This window comes from Anguilla rostrata, chromosome 8, assembly GCF_018555375.3.
Source record: "Anguilla rostrata isolate EN2019 chromosome 8, ASM1855537v3, whole genome shotgun sequence".
In the NCBI taxonomy this organism is placed as follows: Eukaryota; Metazoa; Chordata; class Actinopteri; order Anguilliformes; family Anguillidae; genus Anguilla; species Anguilla rostrata.
In genome coordinates, this window is record NC_057940.1 from 25,968,951 (window position 1) to 25,984,596 (window position 15,646).

Genomic DNA, 15,646 nt, shown 5'->3' on the forward strand with positions numbered 1-15,646 from the left:
AACATCAGTTTAAAAAAAAATACTGTTAACTACACCCCTCCAATATCAGCTGCCCTCCACTCTCCCCCCCCCCCCCCCACCCCGCCTGTCACTCTTAAGTGTCTGGGCCAAAAGGAGTATTTTGGTCCAAGTTCCACTGCGGCTTCCGGCTGTGTTGTGGTCTCGGTTTCAACGCCCACTTCCACTCTTGGCCCTGACGTATTTCCTCCCCTGAATTAGAATCAACTCTTTCCACACTCAGACCCATGATATCAGGCCTTCTTCCCTCCACTTTCATTAGCGTCTGGAAACTGACATGAAATCCCCCCCCACAGGTCGGAGTGTGTCTCTGTAACCTTCACCCCCACACGAAGGCGAGAAACAGCATTCTGTTTTGCCACAACCTGTTTACAACAGCAAATAAACTTTCATAGGGGATTTTGAAGATCTTGCTTAGAAACCAGCCCGTGTGAAAGTACATTTCTGATAAGCATTATTAGAAATACTGCCATGCAGTGCATTCTCCATTGATTCCAATCTACCAATGTTTTTAACAACTTTTGACACATGCAGTGTATATTTGGGCTATTGAACGCAATCTGCTGCCCCAGTATGGATAATGTTGTAGCTATTTGAAACAAGTGCTTATATAGCACATAATGGCACATAATGGATACAAGCATTGAACTTTGATACGAGAGCAACCAGGGTTCTCATAAAGTTTGCAAATGCAAATTCTGGGAACAAGAGGACAGCTGCTGGTTAATGGGAGCTAAATTTGCAGATATAACTAAAACTTTCTGCAAACTTGGACGGTCAGAAGTTTTAAATATTTCAATGAATAAGAACAACAGGAGCAAGTGCAATAAAAACCTTACACAATGAACTTAATACATTGATAAGTAAGCACAATATATATTTTGCCCTGATGTCTGGCCTGAAGTACACAAAATAAAAAAGCTGAGAAAGTTTAAGTAATTTTAGTATGCTGTTTATTGCTAGAGTTTGGCGAAATATGCAGCTTGGAGCTGATTACAGTGACACTGCCCTACGATAATACATTACTTCAGTAATACAGTGATACACACAACAGTGAAAAGACAGACATCCCGATGAAACCAAACAGCCCAATGAATCTTAATCAATGAGAAATACAGTCAGGGAGGATCAAAGAATCTAAAGGAAAAATGACAGCAGAATTTAAGAATGCACTACTGCAGACTCAACATTACCTCTCAGACAAAGGCTTATTTTTATGATTCCACTGAGGGTAATACACCGAATCCATTTTATATAGCACATAGTTTAAGCATATTCAAAACACACAATACCTGCACAATCATGGCAATCAAGGGGCAAAGATCCAAGCATTGTATAGCATGTCCATAACAGCATAACATGCTATTTAGACCCAGGGTCCCAAAACATTTTCTAAACAGCTAGTGCTTGTGAGATACAGTCATTTCTAGAAACACAATTGCTCTTGGAACCTCATGAAGCGACAAGTATGCCACATAAAATTATAGCATAGAGTTCAGTAAAGCAGAAAGCAGCGGTCTCCTCATTAAGCATTGACATAGAACTGTCTACCATGCTTTTCTGGTGCACAGATGACACACACCAGTAAACATGTGGCAGGGTTATACCCTGCTGACTCTGGGTGTGAGTCAGAGATCAGAGGTCATCGGTCACGGGGGGTGATGTCAGCCAGGTTTCTCTTGCTAGTCCTTGGGGTTCTGTGTGAGGAACTGCACAGAGGCCAGTGGCCTCCCCAGGCCAAACCTCTGGATGAATGCCTGTGGATCCCAGTTCCCTAAAACAACAGACCAAATCCTGTGAGAAATTCAGGGAATTTAACAACAAGGAAGTCCAGAATAAAGGTTCTAATGAATATCAATATTTAACATTGCTCCATTATCCAAGAGAAAGATATCAGTAAATGCAGGACAAGAAGTAATATGAGCAGTTTTATATGATGAATTTAACAGACCTAGTCTGTTAGCTTTGGGACCCCCCCCCCCAATCCCCCGCCCACTCCCCACTCATCCCCAGTCTCTGCCCTTGTGCCCCCAACCTTGAATGAAAAGGACATCCCAAAATTGATTCATACACGATGTTTCCAGCCACAGATTTCTCTAGTGAATACTGTACGAGCGCACTGAAACTGAAAAAGGGAATAACCGACGGTGAAAGAGCCTTCGCACAAGCCTCACTCAGACGTCCATATCCGCAGCTACCACTCGCTCCACGTTCTCAAAGAAATTAGACGCAGCAGCGATGCACGTGGCTCTGGGACGTGAGTCACTGAGAAACAGCACTGCTGAAAATAAAACATGTTGCCGTAGCGCTGGAGGTGGGAACGCGAGCACTTTTTGGCAAGTGGAGATGATTCGATCGCCTGTACTGTTTTTTTTCTTCCCTTTTTAAAACAAACACCAGACGGCCGTCCGGCTGGTATGACAATATCACTTCATGGATTTTGACAACCACCCCATTCCCACCCCCTCCCCGCGCGCAAAATCTGAATTAGAATTCCAAGCCGACAAAACTGATTTTATTTTCTTGCCGTTGGAGATGAACTTTTTTTTCTTTGTAAATAAAGCTTGGGGGGCTGCAGGAGGAGGAGAATGTTGGCCTGCAGTCTAATGGTAATGACGGCTATTTTAAGTCTCGTGCACAGAATGCTTCTCTCCCTGCTTGGACCCGTCACTGCACCATCTTTCCTATTTGCAATTCAGTATATTTTCTTATGAGAGGAAAGCGGGTGTGAATGCATTTATGAAACCACCATAAGAAAAGGGCACAATGTGAACCGTGCACGACATGTACAGATAAGGGGAGGAGAACTAAAAACGGGGAATTGCAGAAGAGATGATGCTGAAAAGAGGCACTGAAACGAAAGGCACGTGGTGGCAAAAACCAAAGCGAACAGAAATTATTTAGAAAAAATAATTGAGCCAACAAACAAATGACAAGAGAGGCAACATCTTAAGATGTTGAGGGAAACCCCAGCGACTTCAAAGCTGCAAAGCTCACCACATCCTGGAAAGAGTACACTTCTGCATGTGTGACAATGAGCGTGTGTGTGTATGTGAGAGAGAGAAAGAATGAGAGAGAGTGAGAGAGAGAGAGAGAAAGAGAGAGAGGGAGAGAGGGAGAAAGAGAGAGATAGTAAGAGACAGAGAGACAGAGACAGAGAGAGAGAGAGAGAGAGAGAAGGAGAGAGATAGTAAGAGACAGAGAGACAGAGAGAGAGAGAGAGAGGGAGAGAGAGGGAGAGAGATATTAAGAGAGAGAGAGACAGATAGACAGAGAGCCGGTGAATGTGTTTTGAGTATGCGCATTCACCGTGCGGGTTTGTGTGTCACAATGTGAGGGTCAAGACAGGCATTCAGGAAGTGATTTTAATGTGAGTGTCTGTTGTGTACTGTTCAGAAGGTGGAAAATACAAAAGCGCTCAGCTTCGGTCTCATAGGAAATAAAAGATTTCCACTGTGCGGCCTCACGGGACCAAACCTTTCCCAGCTCGCTCATCCTGAGCAGAGAGGCAGGGGAGCACTATTCCCCAGCAAACTCACCTTCTCATATAACCCAGTCACTGCCCAGGCAGCCATAATCCAATATTAAGGGCAAGAATTATTTCACTGCGATACCACAGCCAAGCAATTACCTTCAGTTTCCTACTGTCACAGGCTCATTGTTCCTCAATCTGAAATTGGATACACTCCTTGGATACTTTACTTGGAACTTGGGACTACACTTGGCATATATTAGGCCCCTTAATACACGCAGCTGACTTAACTGTATGTGTACATGGAATTTTTAATATATGCATAATCCAGTATTTCTCTCAGGGGGTGTTGAGTGCTATACCCAGCTGAGACACTACATTTCAGTGGTGTAGTGAGGTGTCCCACTGACCTGGAACTAAATCTGACTGTGGCCAGGCCCCCTGCGAGACCACACAATGGCCGTGGCAACAGCCACGTGACTGAACCACCCTGCCAACATACCACTGCACACCTGTTTTACAGCAAACAGGAGGAGGCATCCACAAGATAGCCACCAATCAGGCCTGAGCAACAGGAGGACAGATAGAACACTGGTGAGACCACTGACTCCTACCTATCTCCCAAAAACGAGAGAAACCACAAGAACATCTGAATAAGAGATGAAATAAGAGTTTACTGTGTCATGGCCAGATGAGGTCAGCTAAGGCTCAGGTTAACATACATGATTTGGAGGAACAAAAAGAGTTCTCAAAGATGATTTATCCACGCGTTCTTGGAAAAACCGTCCAAGGCCGTTTTCCGCTAAATTGCCTGATGCTCATCGGAAAATCATTTGAATGTCGAAAAAGGCAGGATCCATCTGGTGTTGTTAGAAAACATTGCTCACATACTGTCCTTACTACCTCAGCGACACCAAGGGTCTCTGAGTGGCTCAGAGACCACGGTGAGCCTGGAGCTCAGCTGGAGGAGGAGATGAATAATAACCCAGAGCAGATTAGATCCCCCCCAGCCGGGCCCACCGCACGTGCACGGGCCGCCTGCAGAGGGGGCTCTTAATTGAGAGAGGGAAATGGGGTTGGCTGACCTGCAGTTATGAGGTGACATGGCCGCTCCGGACCCCTTGCTCTCTGCACCCCCGGGAGATAATGCGCCGCCTCTGCAGATCCAGACCCAGCCCTGGAGCACCGAAGTCGGGTAGCGCACCCTCCCCCTCACCCTCCAACCTCCCCACCACCCCCCCCCCACACAGGTGCCAGGACATTGTGGAGCATCTTTGAGCCATAAAGCATTCTATACCAGGAAGCATGTCCACCGTTGACTCATCAATGCTGTCTGACACAATCTCAGAAATTGACGTGAGCCACATTCTCGCACTGACAGCACAAAATGCCAATGCACGCGTTAGTATCTGTTTACGCTTGAAAGATTAACAAATTCCTACACTTTCTTGGAGCCACTCCATGGCTTTTAAAAGTACCCTAACTTCTTCCATGATGCAGACCTTTTAAACGCTGATTTAAGTGTGTACTTTTAATCGGCAGCTTTCAACATTTGTTATTTTTTTATTATTTTATTTGCCACACAACCCAAGGCTGCATATATCCAATTCCCACCCTAACCGCAACCTAACCCACCCTAACTGCGAACCCTGCCGATTCAGGAGAACCGAGAAATCTGTGGTTCTCCTCCGAAACTCGTGGTGTCCAACAGCTACTTATTTTCACATCGCAGACCACAGCTAAGGTCGCAAAGAGCAGCTTCGGAAGAGCACCTTTCATATGTGGCTTGGGCATGCAGTCCTACCAGCCCCCTTTTCGGCCAGTGGAGGCCGCTTAAGACTGATGAAATGTGGATCCCTATGGGACTGAACCCTCCTTTTCCCTGGGCAATATAGGCAGCAATTACGCATTGCCCTTCGGAACTACAGGCCAGTCATCGCATGGCGCGGTCCGGATTCGATCCGAGGCCGTGAGGTCACAGAGTAGCACCTCAGCCGCATGAGCCCCCTAGCTGCCCTGTCAACAATCTTTTACCATCAGCCCAAGTAGCACAAGTGATCATAATGTATAGATCTGAGTCATCCATCAAGTCAAACTGATATCAAATCATTCCTTTTTGCCAAACCCTTTACCTGGTTCTGAGAAGGAAGGAGGAACAACATCAATGACTAAAATTATGAAGACATATTTGAGCAGCAAGCAGTCACCAAGCCTCAATGTTTGAGAAATTCTACCTGGAGATATTATAACTGAACAATTAAAGGTAAAAACATTCAGTGGCCACTTTAGTAGGTACACCTACTTATTAATGCAAATAGCCTGCTCCTCCAATCAGCAAATCATGTGGGCACAACTCAATTATCAGGCATTCAGACACGGTGAAGAGGTTTAGTTGTTGTTCGACTAAACATTAGAATGGGTGATCTAAGCGTGTTGTAAGCTAATTTGATTGCGGTATGATTTTTTCATGCCAGATGTGGTGGTTCCAGCCCTCCTGGGATTTTCAGAACTCCATTTACAAAAAAATAGTGAAAAAGACAAACATCCAGTGAGCAGCAGTTCTGTCAATGAAAACACCTTGATAATGAGAGAGGTCAGAGGAGAATGGGCAGACTTCTAGACAACGGCCATAACTGCTCAAATAACAGCTATTTACACCACTGGTGGCACCTGTGAACACATCAAGAACCTTGATGCATATGGGCTACAGCTGCAGAAGACCGTGCTGGGTTCCACTCCTGTGAGTTAAGAACAGGAAGACAGGCTTCAGTGGGCATGTAATCACCAAAACTGGACGACTGAAGATTGGAAAAATGTTGCCTGGTCTGACGAATCTCAATTTCTTCTGCAATGTGCAGATGATATAGGGTCAGAAACTGGCGTAAACAACATGAATCCATGGATCTGTCCTTCATTGGGTCAACAGTGCAGGCTGCTGGTGGTGGTATATTGCTGTGGGGAATGTTATCTTGGCACAGATTAGGCCCCTTAATATAGGCTAAGCATCATTTGAATTCCAGTAGACCGTGTGCATCACTTTATGGCCAGAGTATACCCTTTTTCAAATGGATACTTCAAAAAGCACACATCATCTCAAGCTGGTTCCATAAACATGACAGCGACTTCAGTTAATTCCAATTTACTCAGGTCTCAACCCAATAGAGCACCTTTGAGGTGAGTTAGAACTGGCAAAAAATCTGCAGGAACTGTGATGATGCTATTGAGTCAGCATGGACCATGGACACACACACACACACACACAGACAGACAAATAGTCAGACAGACACACACACAGATAGACAGACACACACAGAAACACCCACCCACCCCTCCGCCCACACACACACACACACACACACACATACATACACACAGATATCCCTCTCCAGCTCATAGGGACAAAGGGCTTGATGGGTACATCTGTGGGGCTGGGGGAAACCCCTTCTGGAGAGATGGTTTGCTAGGCAAATACAAACACACACACTCACATTCAAAAATACACAGGTCCCAATACAACAAATGTTGTCATGCCGGCCTGGGAACCACCCATTCGCTGTCCAGATTTGCAGATGTCCTATAAATAGTTTGCTGTCCGTTTCTACGTCCTTTCATAGCAGTTACGCTTTTTCCACTTCCCTAATCTGCCCGCTCATGGAAAGTGCACACAGGCCCTGTGAATGACGCGGCATTTCCCCCCCCCCCCCTTCTCCCTTCTCTCTCTCTTGCCTGTGCAATACAGGAAGTGAATGGTGTGACTGTTGCCATGAGGGGGCGGAGCTGGCGCATGGAGGGAGATGGAGGGCAGTGTGGGTAGTGCTCCTATTAACCATTTCAGCTGCCGGTTGCGTGTGTGTGTGTGTGTGTGTGTGTGTGTGTGTGTGTGTGCGTGTGCTTGCATACGTGTTGATTTACAAACACACTGTGTGGCTGTGACCTTAAACGAACCTGTTCTCAGAACGGAGGTAATGTCCCTTTAAGTGCAAAAGCTTTAAGGGGATTCTTGCACTGCTGAAAATGTTACTCATCACATCACAGCAGACCGCACGAGACTCTGACCTGCCTTCTCTCAAAGCTGCACTCCCACATAGCCATCTGCAATATCACTGTCGCGCAACCATATCTTTAGTAGCTGCAGTGGAGAGTCTCCCACAAAAACAAACAAACAAATGACGAAAAAAACACTCTCCAAACCTACATTTTGCCGATGGCTTGTCTCATCCTCAAACGAGATGCTTCCAAGGGGAAGCGCGGCAATGCAAACGAAACCCTCCATCAATATCGCGATTCCCGAGCCAGGGATTACCGCCAGTCACACTGGGCAACGCCTGAGCGTTAAGCAAGCACCATCAAAAAATTTGGCGGAATGAGGAATTCTATTCATCAGAAAGTGAGTTCATTTTTTGTGTGGGTGAGACGCTTTTAAACGTCCATTTGGATGTTAACGTATCAACCGAGCTCTCAAATCCTCGCAAAGACATAGTCAGACAGCGTTTGGCACAACGTGAGTGAAATTCCAAGACTCTGGTACTAGTGTTTCCCAGGCACTGACACCACATTAGCACCTTCCACAGAGTCTGACCTGGTGTTAGTGCAGCTTCCCGACTTTGAAACAGCGTCGCTGCTTTTTCCTGTCTTCGGGAGCTCTGATTAATGGTGGAATCTGTGGGTGGGTGGGAGACACAGATCTGCCCATTACCACACGGCAACATTGCAAATGGTTTCAATTACAGCGGGGGGGCTGCTCTGCTGAGCCGGCAATATCGTTCCTGTAGGCCAACGGAGGACAATACCATGTAGCCCTCAACTCCGGTCATCCAGACGCACCGTCACATTGTGATGGTCCTGTTCACCTCTCCTCACCACCTCCCTGACAGAGGGCAGTATGGGGTTAGTCAGAGATCACCAGAGATCACAGGAAAGACACCTGAAGGCATCAGAAGATATTCTATATCAATTATGTCCATTTTCACGTATGTGCATACATTTATGTACATACAGTCCAATTTATTTCAGTGTTCACTTTCCAATTGAATGTAAACGGTTCTATACATAAAAAATAGCAGACTGACATAAATTTTCTTATTTATGGGGCAGGGTTGTGGCTCAACCGTTGGCCTCTGACAGAAAAATAATTATCTTTTTTCTCCTTAAATCAGAATATTAATGTAGGTAGAAAGGTAGGGGCTTGATTCTTTTGAATCAAGCACCAACCTAATCAAACCACATATGAAGTACATACAGCATAATTCAAAGACTACCATTATCTGCGTTTTTACTTTTTGGTTGAAATCTTCTTAACTTTGAACGGTTTTATTCTTCACTTCATGACTACAGTACCTCATGTGTTTATACTTGACTCCAGGTATGGCTGTTCTGTTCTGGTCTGTCCTTGATATTACGAGCATTCTCTGACGGGAAAAACCCTGCGCCAAGAACAGTAAAGGTGCAACAACTGCAAATGCAAAAAGTTGCATCCCTCTTCTGGTTCACTGAGCTTCAACGGAGCATATTGCGCATAACCATGCTGTTAACAGCACGGGTATAAAAATGTGTGCCTGCAGTTCCAGGTCATGTCTCCGGACTGCTCTGTCCCCCTGGTGGTGGAATGAACTTCGCACTGCAGCCAGGGCAGAACAAACCCTGCCCATCTTCTGATGCTGACTGAAGGCCCATCTGTTCAGATGGCAGGATGACTCCTCTGACCCTGTTTATAGATCCTCTCTTTCTTTGGATTTCCTGTTGAGATCATGTTAGGTGTAATAGGCAGATATGGCTGTGCAAAGCTAGGTTTTCTGTCTAGTGTTATTTTCCCTTTGCTACAATATGAACTGTTGTTTGTTAGGTTACATTATGTTACATTACTGGCATTTGAGAGACACTCTTATCCAGATCATAATCATAATCATTACCACTGGGAAGGTCAGTGTTTTGTAAGGACTGTGCTGTTACTTTCAGACCCCTGAAACAGCTCTTATGAAAAATGGCTTTGGGTGTTGTGCTGTCACCTCTCGGGTTGACAGACTGGGTCTGTGGTTCACCGACACGATGCCAGCTGGCTGCAAAGTGGCACCAGGCTGGCTGCACGCCCACGCCCGCCCTCGCCCTCGCCCTCTGCCCCGGCGAAAACCCTGGCGCCGCAGCTGACACGGAGCCCGGCAGGGGCAGGGGGATTCCCCCGCTCCCGTGCCCCCACCCCCCGTCTACCGCCGCCGGGTCGTGGATCGCGGATCGCGGCCCTCCGGTCGCGCCCGCGCAAAATACCAGCTGTCTCGTCCCGTCCGCTGACCCACATATGGCATCTCCCGGCCAGCGCCGCGAGCTCCTGCGTCCCGCTCAGCCACGACTCCGGCCTCCTCCGCCGAGGCTGTGGCATGAGTCACTCCTCGCTCTCCGCACACCCCCTGCCGTTAAACAGATACTCATTATTTCTTTCATCGATTTAAAAAAAAAAATAAAAATAAAAATAAATAAATCCAACAGAGCAAATTGGAGTCTAAATTGAGTCAAGGACCGAGGACGCTGGAAGTGAACCGGATTAAAAATGAGGAATCTCCCACCCGTGGTTGCGGTCTTTTCCCCTCCAATCATACGAATTAGTGTCGTCTGCTGTGAAAAGTACTGCAGCGGGACCGCATGGGGCGGAGACTGAATATGGCTTAATGAGGGGTAAAAAAAAATAAAAAATATAATTGAGAAGCGGGGTTTCCCCCTGCCTCGCCTGCTGTCCCAGGAAGGGTGAAACCCCCCCCCCCCACCCCAACCTGAGACCCCCGCTCCGTTCAGGAGAGGAGAGCCAGGGGACGTCACCGAGCTGGGCAGCCGCCACTCTGGGGACAGCCGCCATCTGCGCCGGCAGAGGTAGTCCCGGAGCAGGACCGGCGTGGGCCGGCATTTTGTGTCTCACCCGCTAACTAGAGTAGGGTTTAACAGCGCCCCATATGCTCGTTAGCCGCGGGCCCAGCCATTTTTATCCCATTGTGTGAATCGACCAAAGCGCGCTCCAATCGCGAGCGCCGATTCGCGCGCCATGCTGATCCGGAGCGCGAGGACAGATGAGGCCGAGGGCATGACGTGTGTCCGTGGCACACGCACGACAACACACGATTAGCATCGTCTCTCTCTCTCTCTCTGTCTGTCTGTCTTTCCCTCGTTCCCATGCACCGCCCGATCGAGAGTCACATTTAATTACGTCCGTGGAGCGAGAAGCCCTTAATTTGATTTGCTCTGTGGGAGAAGAGCGCGCCGTAGAGGGGAAGTGCTTCTGAGGGAGCCGTGGTGAGGGTGTGGGTGAGGAGTTCCCGGCGCCGACGGGACTGATGACCACTAGTGTCCGGTGTGTCGGGGAGAACACAGACCTGGGGAGCGCCAAACCTAGAATGATTTCCTGGGGTCTCCTCTTTCTGGTGCTTCACCAGAGCAACTCAGTTCTTTTGTTGTGCTGTCGAGTTGTTTTCCCCCCTTATTTTATTTTATTTTTATTCTCCTCCTCTATCTTTTGCCTATTGTTTTGTCTGTGTTTTTATTTACTGTAAAGCACATTGTATTTCACATACTATTAAATGTGCGATATAAATAAAGTTTATTATTCATTATTATTTTCTTGCCTTCGGTCACTACATCTTCACAATCAGAAGATTATTTTCTTCACTATCCAAAATGTTATTCACTTGTACTTGTATTCACTTGAGCTGATTAGGCAGACACTCTAGTCGATGAATAGAAACGTAACCTGAACAAGCATTGCCTTCTGTAAGCACAAACACAAAACAACTGTACAAAATAGGATGAGACTCAAAATTATTAGGTGTGGAGATAAAAATAATGTAAAAACTAAAGTAAAACTCTTATCTCAATAACCCCATTTCCTAAACTCTAAAATGGCAATATTTATTTGCAAAGAACCCCCCCACCCCCCAATTATTAGATGTTTCCAGCTAAATTTCTTGAAGTGCAAAATAAATAATGAAAGCAGAGAACATCTGTTGTGACACTTCACCTTAATGTAGAGGGATTATTTGCTGGCAGGATTGTCAAAGACTTCAAACACAAGGAAGATTGGCAGCCCTGCTCACACAGGGCGGTGATCACTGAAGTCTCAAACCACACTCATCCCCCCCCTCACCCACACTGCAGCTCGAGCAGAACAGACAGCTGGACACACCCCTGCATGAGGTTCGAAGAACAGTCGCATTCTGTGGAAGTTTCTGGCAATAAGATTACAAAAACATAACTTCTTCAGATATTGCAGCACATTAACTTCTAGCTGCACCCTTAACTTCCACAGAACGTTCAGGCTACTTTTAGGGACGCAGCACCTCAACGCCACAGATGCAGGACGGTGTCTCTATTCAGCCAAGACGTCCCCCAGCCATGACTGCCTTGCAGCCTTTTCCATGGGTCAGTACAGCACGGTCAGCCGTCCCCAGTAATATCTGAGACTATCTGAGACCGCAAACATTCCCTCTCTTTTCCCTCCTAACCCTAACCCTCTGTTTTGAGCAGGAGGGAGGGGGAGGGGTGTTGGCCAATGCTCTTTAACGTGGCTGAGGCCAGTGCAGGTGTGCGTGGGCTCAAGGACTCTGAGCACGACCTTATTAGCCCGCGCTCCGAGATGCGCACTGACTCACTAACTTCATTAGCATTTCCCTTATTAGGTTCGAGCACTTTGAGAAAATAATCTTCGGAAACTGGCTGCAGAGGGCCCCTGATTAAGCGCTCGCAATTACGTGTGCGGCTGGTGATGTCCTTTACTGGAAACAATAGAGAAATGAGAGGGAACAGAACCGAGCAATAAACAAGTATACCAGGCCGACGTCTGCCTTCACGCTTACATCACTACCATGGAACACTTCAAAGCAGCACCTGTGTTTGAGTATGGAGATGGACATGGAAACATAGCTACAGAAACAGGCATGGGAGCCCATAGGAAAATTGGTTTAACACGTGCAGGCTGGGATGTGATGGCTTAAATATCAGAATCAGGGGGTTAAAACACTTTGTTAATAACATACAAGTGTGTCATTGTTGTACTGTGGAGGTGTGCTTCACACTTTCTCATTGTAGTACTGAACGCTGAGTGCATCAGTTCTGTAGTGTCTAGGCGTGTTTGGTATTGTGTTTAAAGTGTGGGTTTGCTCAGTCATTGTGTGTTTTTCGGTTTGGTAGAGTTCAAAACATGGGTGCTCAGTGCTTCTCTTTGTAGGCGTGCCGAAACCGATGCGTCTGTAAGTTCATTGAGTTGGTGTGTTCAGTGGGTTGTGAGATGTGCGCGTAGGCTTAGAGCTGGGAATTTTATTTGTGTAGGTTTGTTCAGTGTGCTGGGTGTGGTCAGTGTGTTCAGTGCCAGGGTGTACAGTGTGTGTGCGTGTGTGTGTGTGTGCATGCCTGTGCGTGTTGTGCATTTGTGAGTTCAGAGGGGCGGGTGTATTCATTAAACCAGTGTGTGTGTGTGTGTATTTATGTGCCGAGGGTGCTTGCGTGTTGATTGAGTGGGTGTGTTTGGTGAGTTCGGTGCTTTTGTGTTTTCAGTGCGTTGGTGGAAGCTAACCGCATCATTCATACCGAGAGAGGAGGACTCCTCTTGGCTGAGGCTAAGGGTCTTGTCGGCCGGCTGCTCAAACAACATAAACTGGTAGCGATGGAGACCAGTGCTTCTTGGGGGGGTTGGGCGGCGATATTCTGCAGGAGAGACAGCAGTACTTAGATGCCGAAACCTAAAGCTGCTGCCTGATAAAAAAAATCTGTTGAAACAAAAAATTACACCAGCCACAACAGCCAATAAAAACATGACAATCAATAAGAATCCACTCAATGACAATTACCACACAATTATTAAATATGTTTACCCCTCAGATTCAGAAAGGTAAAATACTACTGCATAATGTTTCTCCAGTGCACACAAAAACCAGAAGACGGAGTACTGTAGTTCCCAGGTCCCAGTACTATCACTCCTGCCCACCCATGGTTACAGTGTGAACCAGCCCAATGGGAGAACCAGCCCCGGCACAGTGCAGGGGGGTTGTGACTGATGGATCAGTCCTCTCCCACTGTCCACAGGTCAGGACCACCCCCACCCCAGTTACCCGAGCATGTATATCTTTTTCCCAGGTGTGTTCTCCTCTGCCCTCCCTCACTTTTCGTCTTCTCTTGTGCTGGCTTTGGGAGCACCTCAGGGAAACCCTCAAAGGGTTAACAGCTGCGGTGCTTCGAGCGCAGCGTCTTTGTGGCCGTCAGTGGAGAGCGGAGGGCAGGTGGAGTTAGCGAGGGCTTGGGCGGGAAGCGGCCGATCACTTAGGCTGCCGCTCTGTGACCCTCGCACACCATTGAGCGCGCGGTGCTAGCGCCCCAGACCACAGCGCCAAGAAAGGCAGAGGTGGGCTGAAGGTATAGCAACCAGCCACCGGAGCCCTCGCAGACAAACAGACCGCCGCTACATTACTGTCACCGTCGTTAGCGCGGCTACGCGCTTCTGTAGGCTTGCACATTAAACACTAGGGTGTGACAAGGCTGAAACAGACGAGTACAAAGGACTCAGGTAAGTTGCTTACAAAGGGAGCATTATCCATATCTGTACTTTACATAAAAATACAGATAATTTTTTTAAAAGTGTTCCTTCTGGTGCGGAATCCAATTAACGCCCACGCAAAACAAACAAACAAATAAACAAACAAATAAATGCGACAATTCTTACCAGACAGAACCAAGCCTTTGAGATCACCTTTCTTCAGGTCACTTCCCTGCAAGACGAGAGAAAATGTAACCAAGTGAGAGAGAGATAAAATTGCTCATTTACACCTGAACTACTGTGAGATACATAATTATGATAAACACACACCAAGACTGAAGGAACAACAACAGACAAAAACGACTGACTGTCATCACAAAGTGTCTGTCAAAAAGATCCAGATATGGGAAAACTGGAAACATGCAAGCGAATCAAACAGAAAGAAAACTTAGAGCTGCTCTGAACAAATTCCAATAACTCAATTAGAACATTTCTCCATCTGTGAAAAACTAAAAACTAAGAATTATTGGCGGAAAAAAACGACCAAAATCACTTGGACTCCTCTATTGCTCATAAGGAGGTAGAGGAGAGACTAATAGGCCCTCTAATCAGAAAAAATAAGGGAGCCTTATGGCATCCTCAATGACATGTTAAAATACATTAGCAGCAAAGTGAAGGAAGCAATACTAAATCTGTTGAATCGCCTTCTGAGTACAGTCTACTTGAAGGAATAATGCCCATCATTAAGATCGAAGATAGATTCAACTTCAACAACAACCAGGACATTAGTATGGAAGTAATGTGTGGAAGGTGTCTCTGCAGTATCATAAACAAAATAATCTTACACTTCTTTAATGAGCAAGAGTACCGTGAGTGAGATTTGCTTTTCCCCACAACATCAAACTACACATCACATTTACATTCTATATATCCCAATTGATCATTACTTGCAACTAAAGACATTTGCTTGTCTTGTCAATTTTCATAAAACATTGCCTTCAGTTTGGCATAAAGATTATTATTATTTATTTATTTTTACACAGTTTTTACACTCCTTTACACAGTTCTTAAAATAAGAGCAATGCATACAGAAAATAAATGTAGAGTTAAAATTAGAAACAAGAGAACAAAACTAAACGCTTTCTAGTTGGATGCTCAACCCTGTTTAACATTTATACACCAACGGACTGGTCACAATAAAAAAGCAATCTGCAAACACCAGGCTGTACTCGACATGACAAGGAAATTGCTATTAAATTTCCTCATCACGTAATGAAGGAAAATTAAGGAAATTACATCCACCAAGTAAATGTAATTGTTATTGAGCCCAAATAGACAGTACAGTTATTACACACAGATTACCTAACAAAGGTAAAACAAGAAAAGGGTGCCAACAAAGACATGTCAAGACAGAACAACACTTTTCTTCAAATTACAAAAATGTTCTTTCACAAAATGACTGTTTGCCCAAAATCCAAGTGAGGAGATACTTTAAATTACCCCTGGATAAAAATATGCGTTTAAAATAATCATTACTGTTATTTATGTGGTACTCGAGAATTGACAAAGCGATATCTTGTTTTTAATTTGTTTCTCAGTGAATGTTGTTAATGCCTTGGCAACGTGTACTTATTGTATGTTATGCCAATAAA

At 45.9% G+C, this 15,646-nt stretch overlaps 1 protein-coding gene across 2 annotated transcripts in view; it reads right to left on the minus strand.

The window, feature by feature from the left end:
* Window positions 1-954: 954 nt before the first annotated feature.
* LOC135261256 (phosphatidylethanolamine-binding protein 4) overlaps window positions 955-15,646 on the minus strand; it is a 73,309-nt gene continuing 58,617 nt past the window's right edge. For both annotated transcript variants that reach the window (XM_064347357.1, XM_064347356.1), the window contains 3 exons: window positions 14,181-14,226; window positions 13,052-13,168; window positions 955-1,792 (listed from right to left, as the gene is read on the minus strand). In XM_064347357.1, coding sequence (XP_064203427.1) covers window positions 1,701-1,792; window positions 13,052-13,168; window positions 14,181-14,226 — 255 coding nt within the window. In that variant the 3' untranslated portion in view covers window positions 955-1,700. The remainder of the gene's footprint in view (window positions 1,793-13,051; window positions 13,169-14,180; window positions 14,227-15,646) is intronic.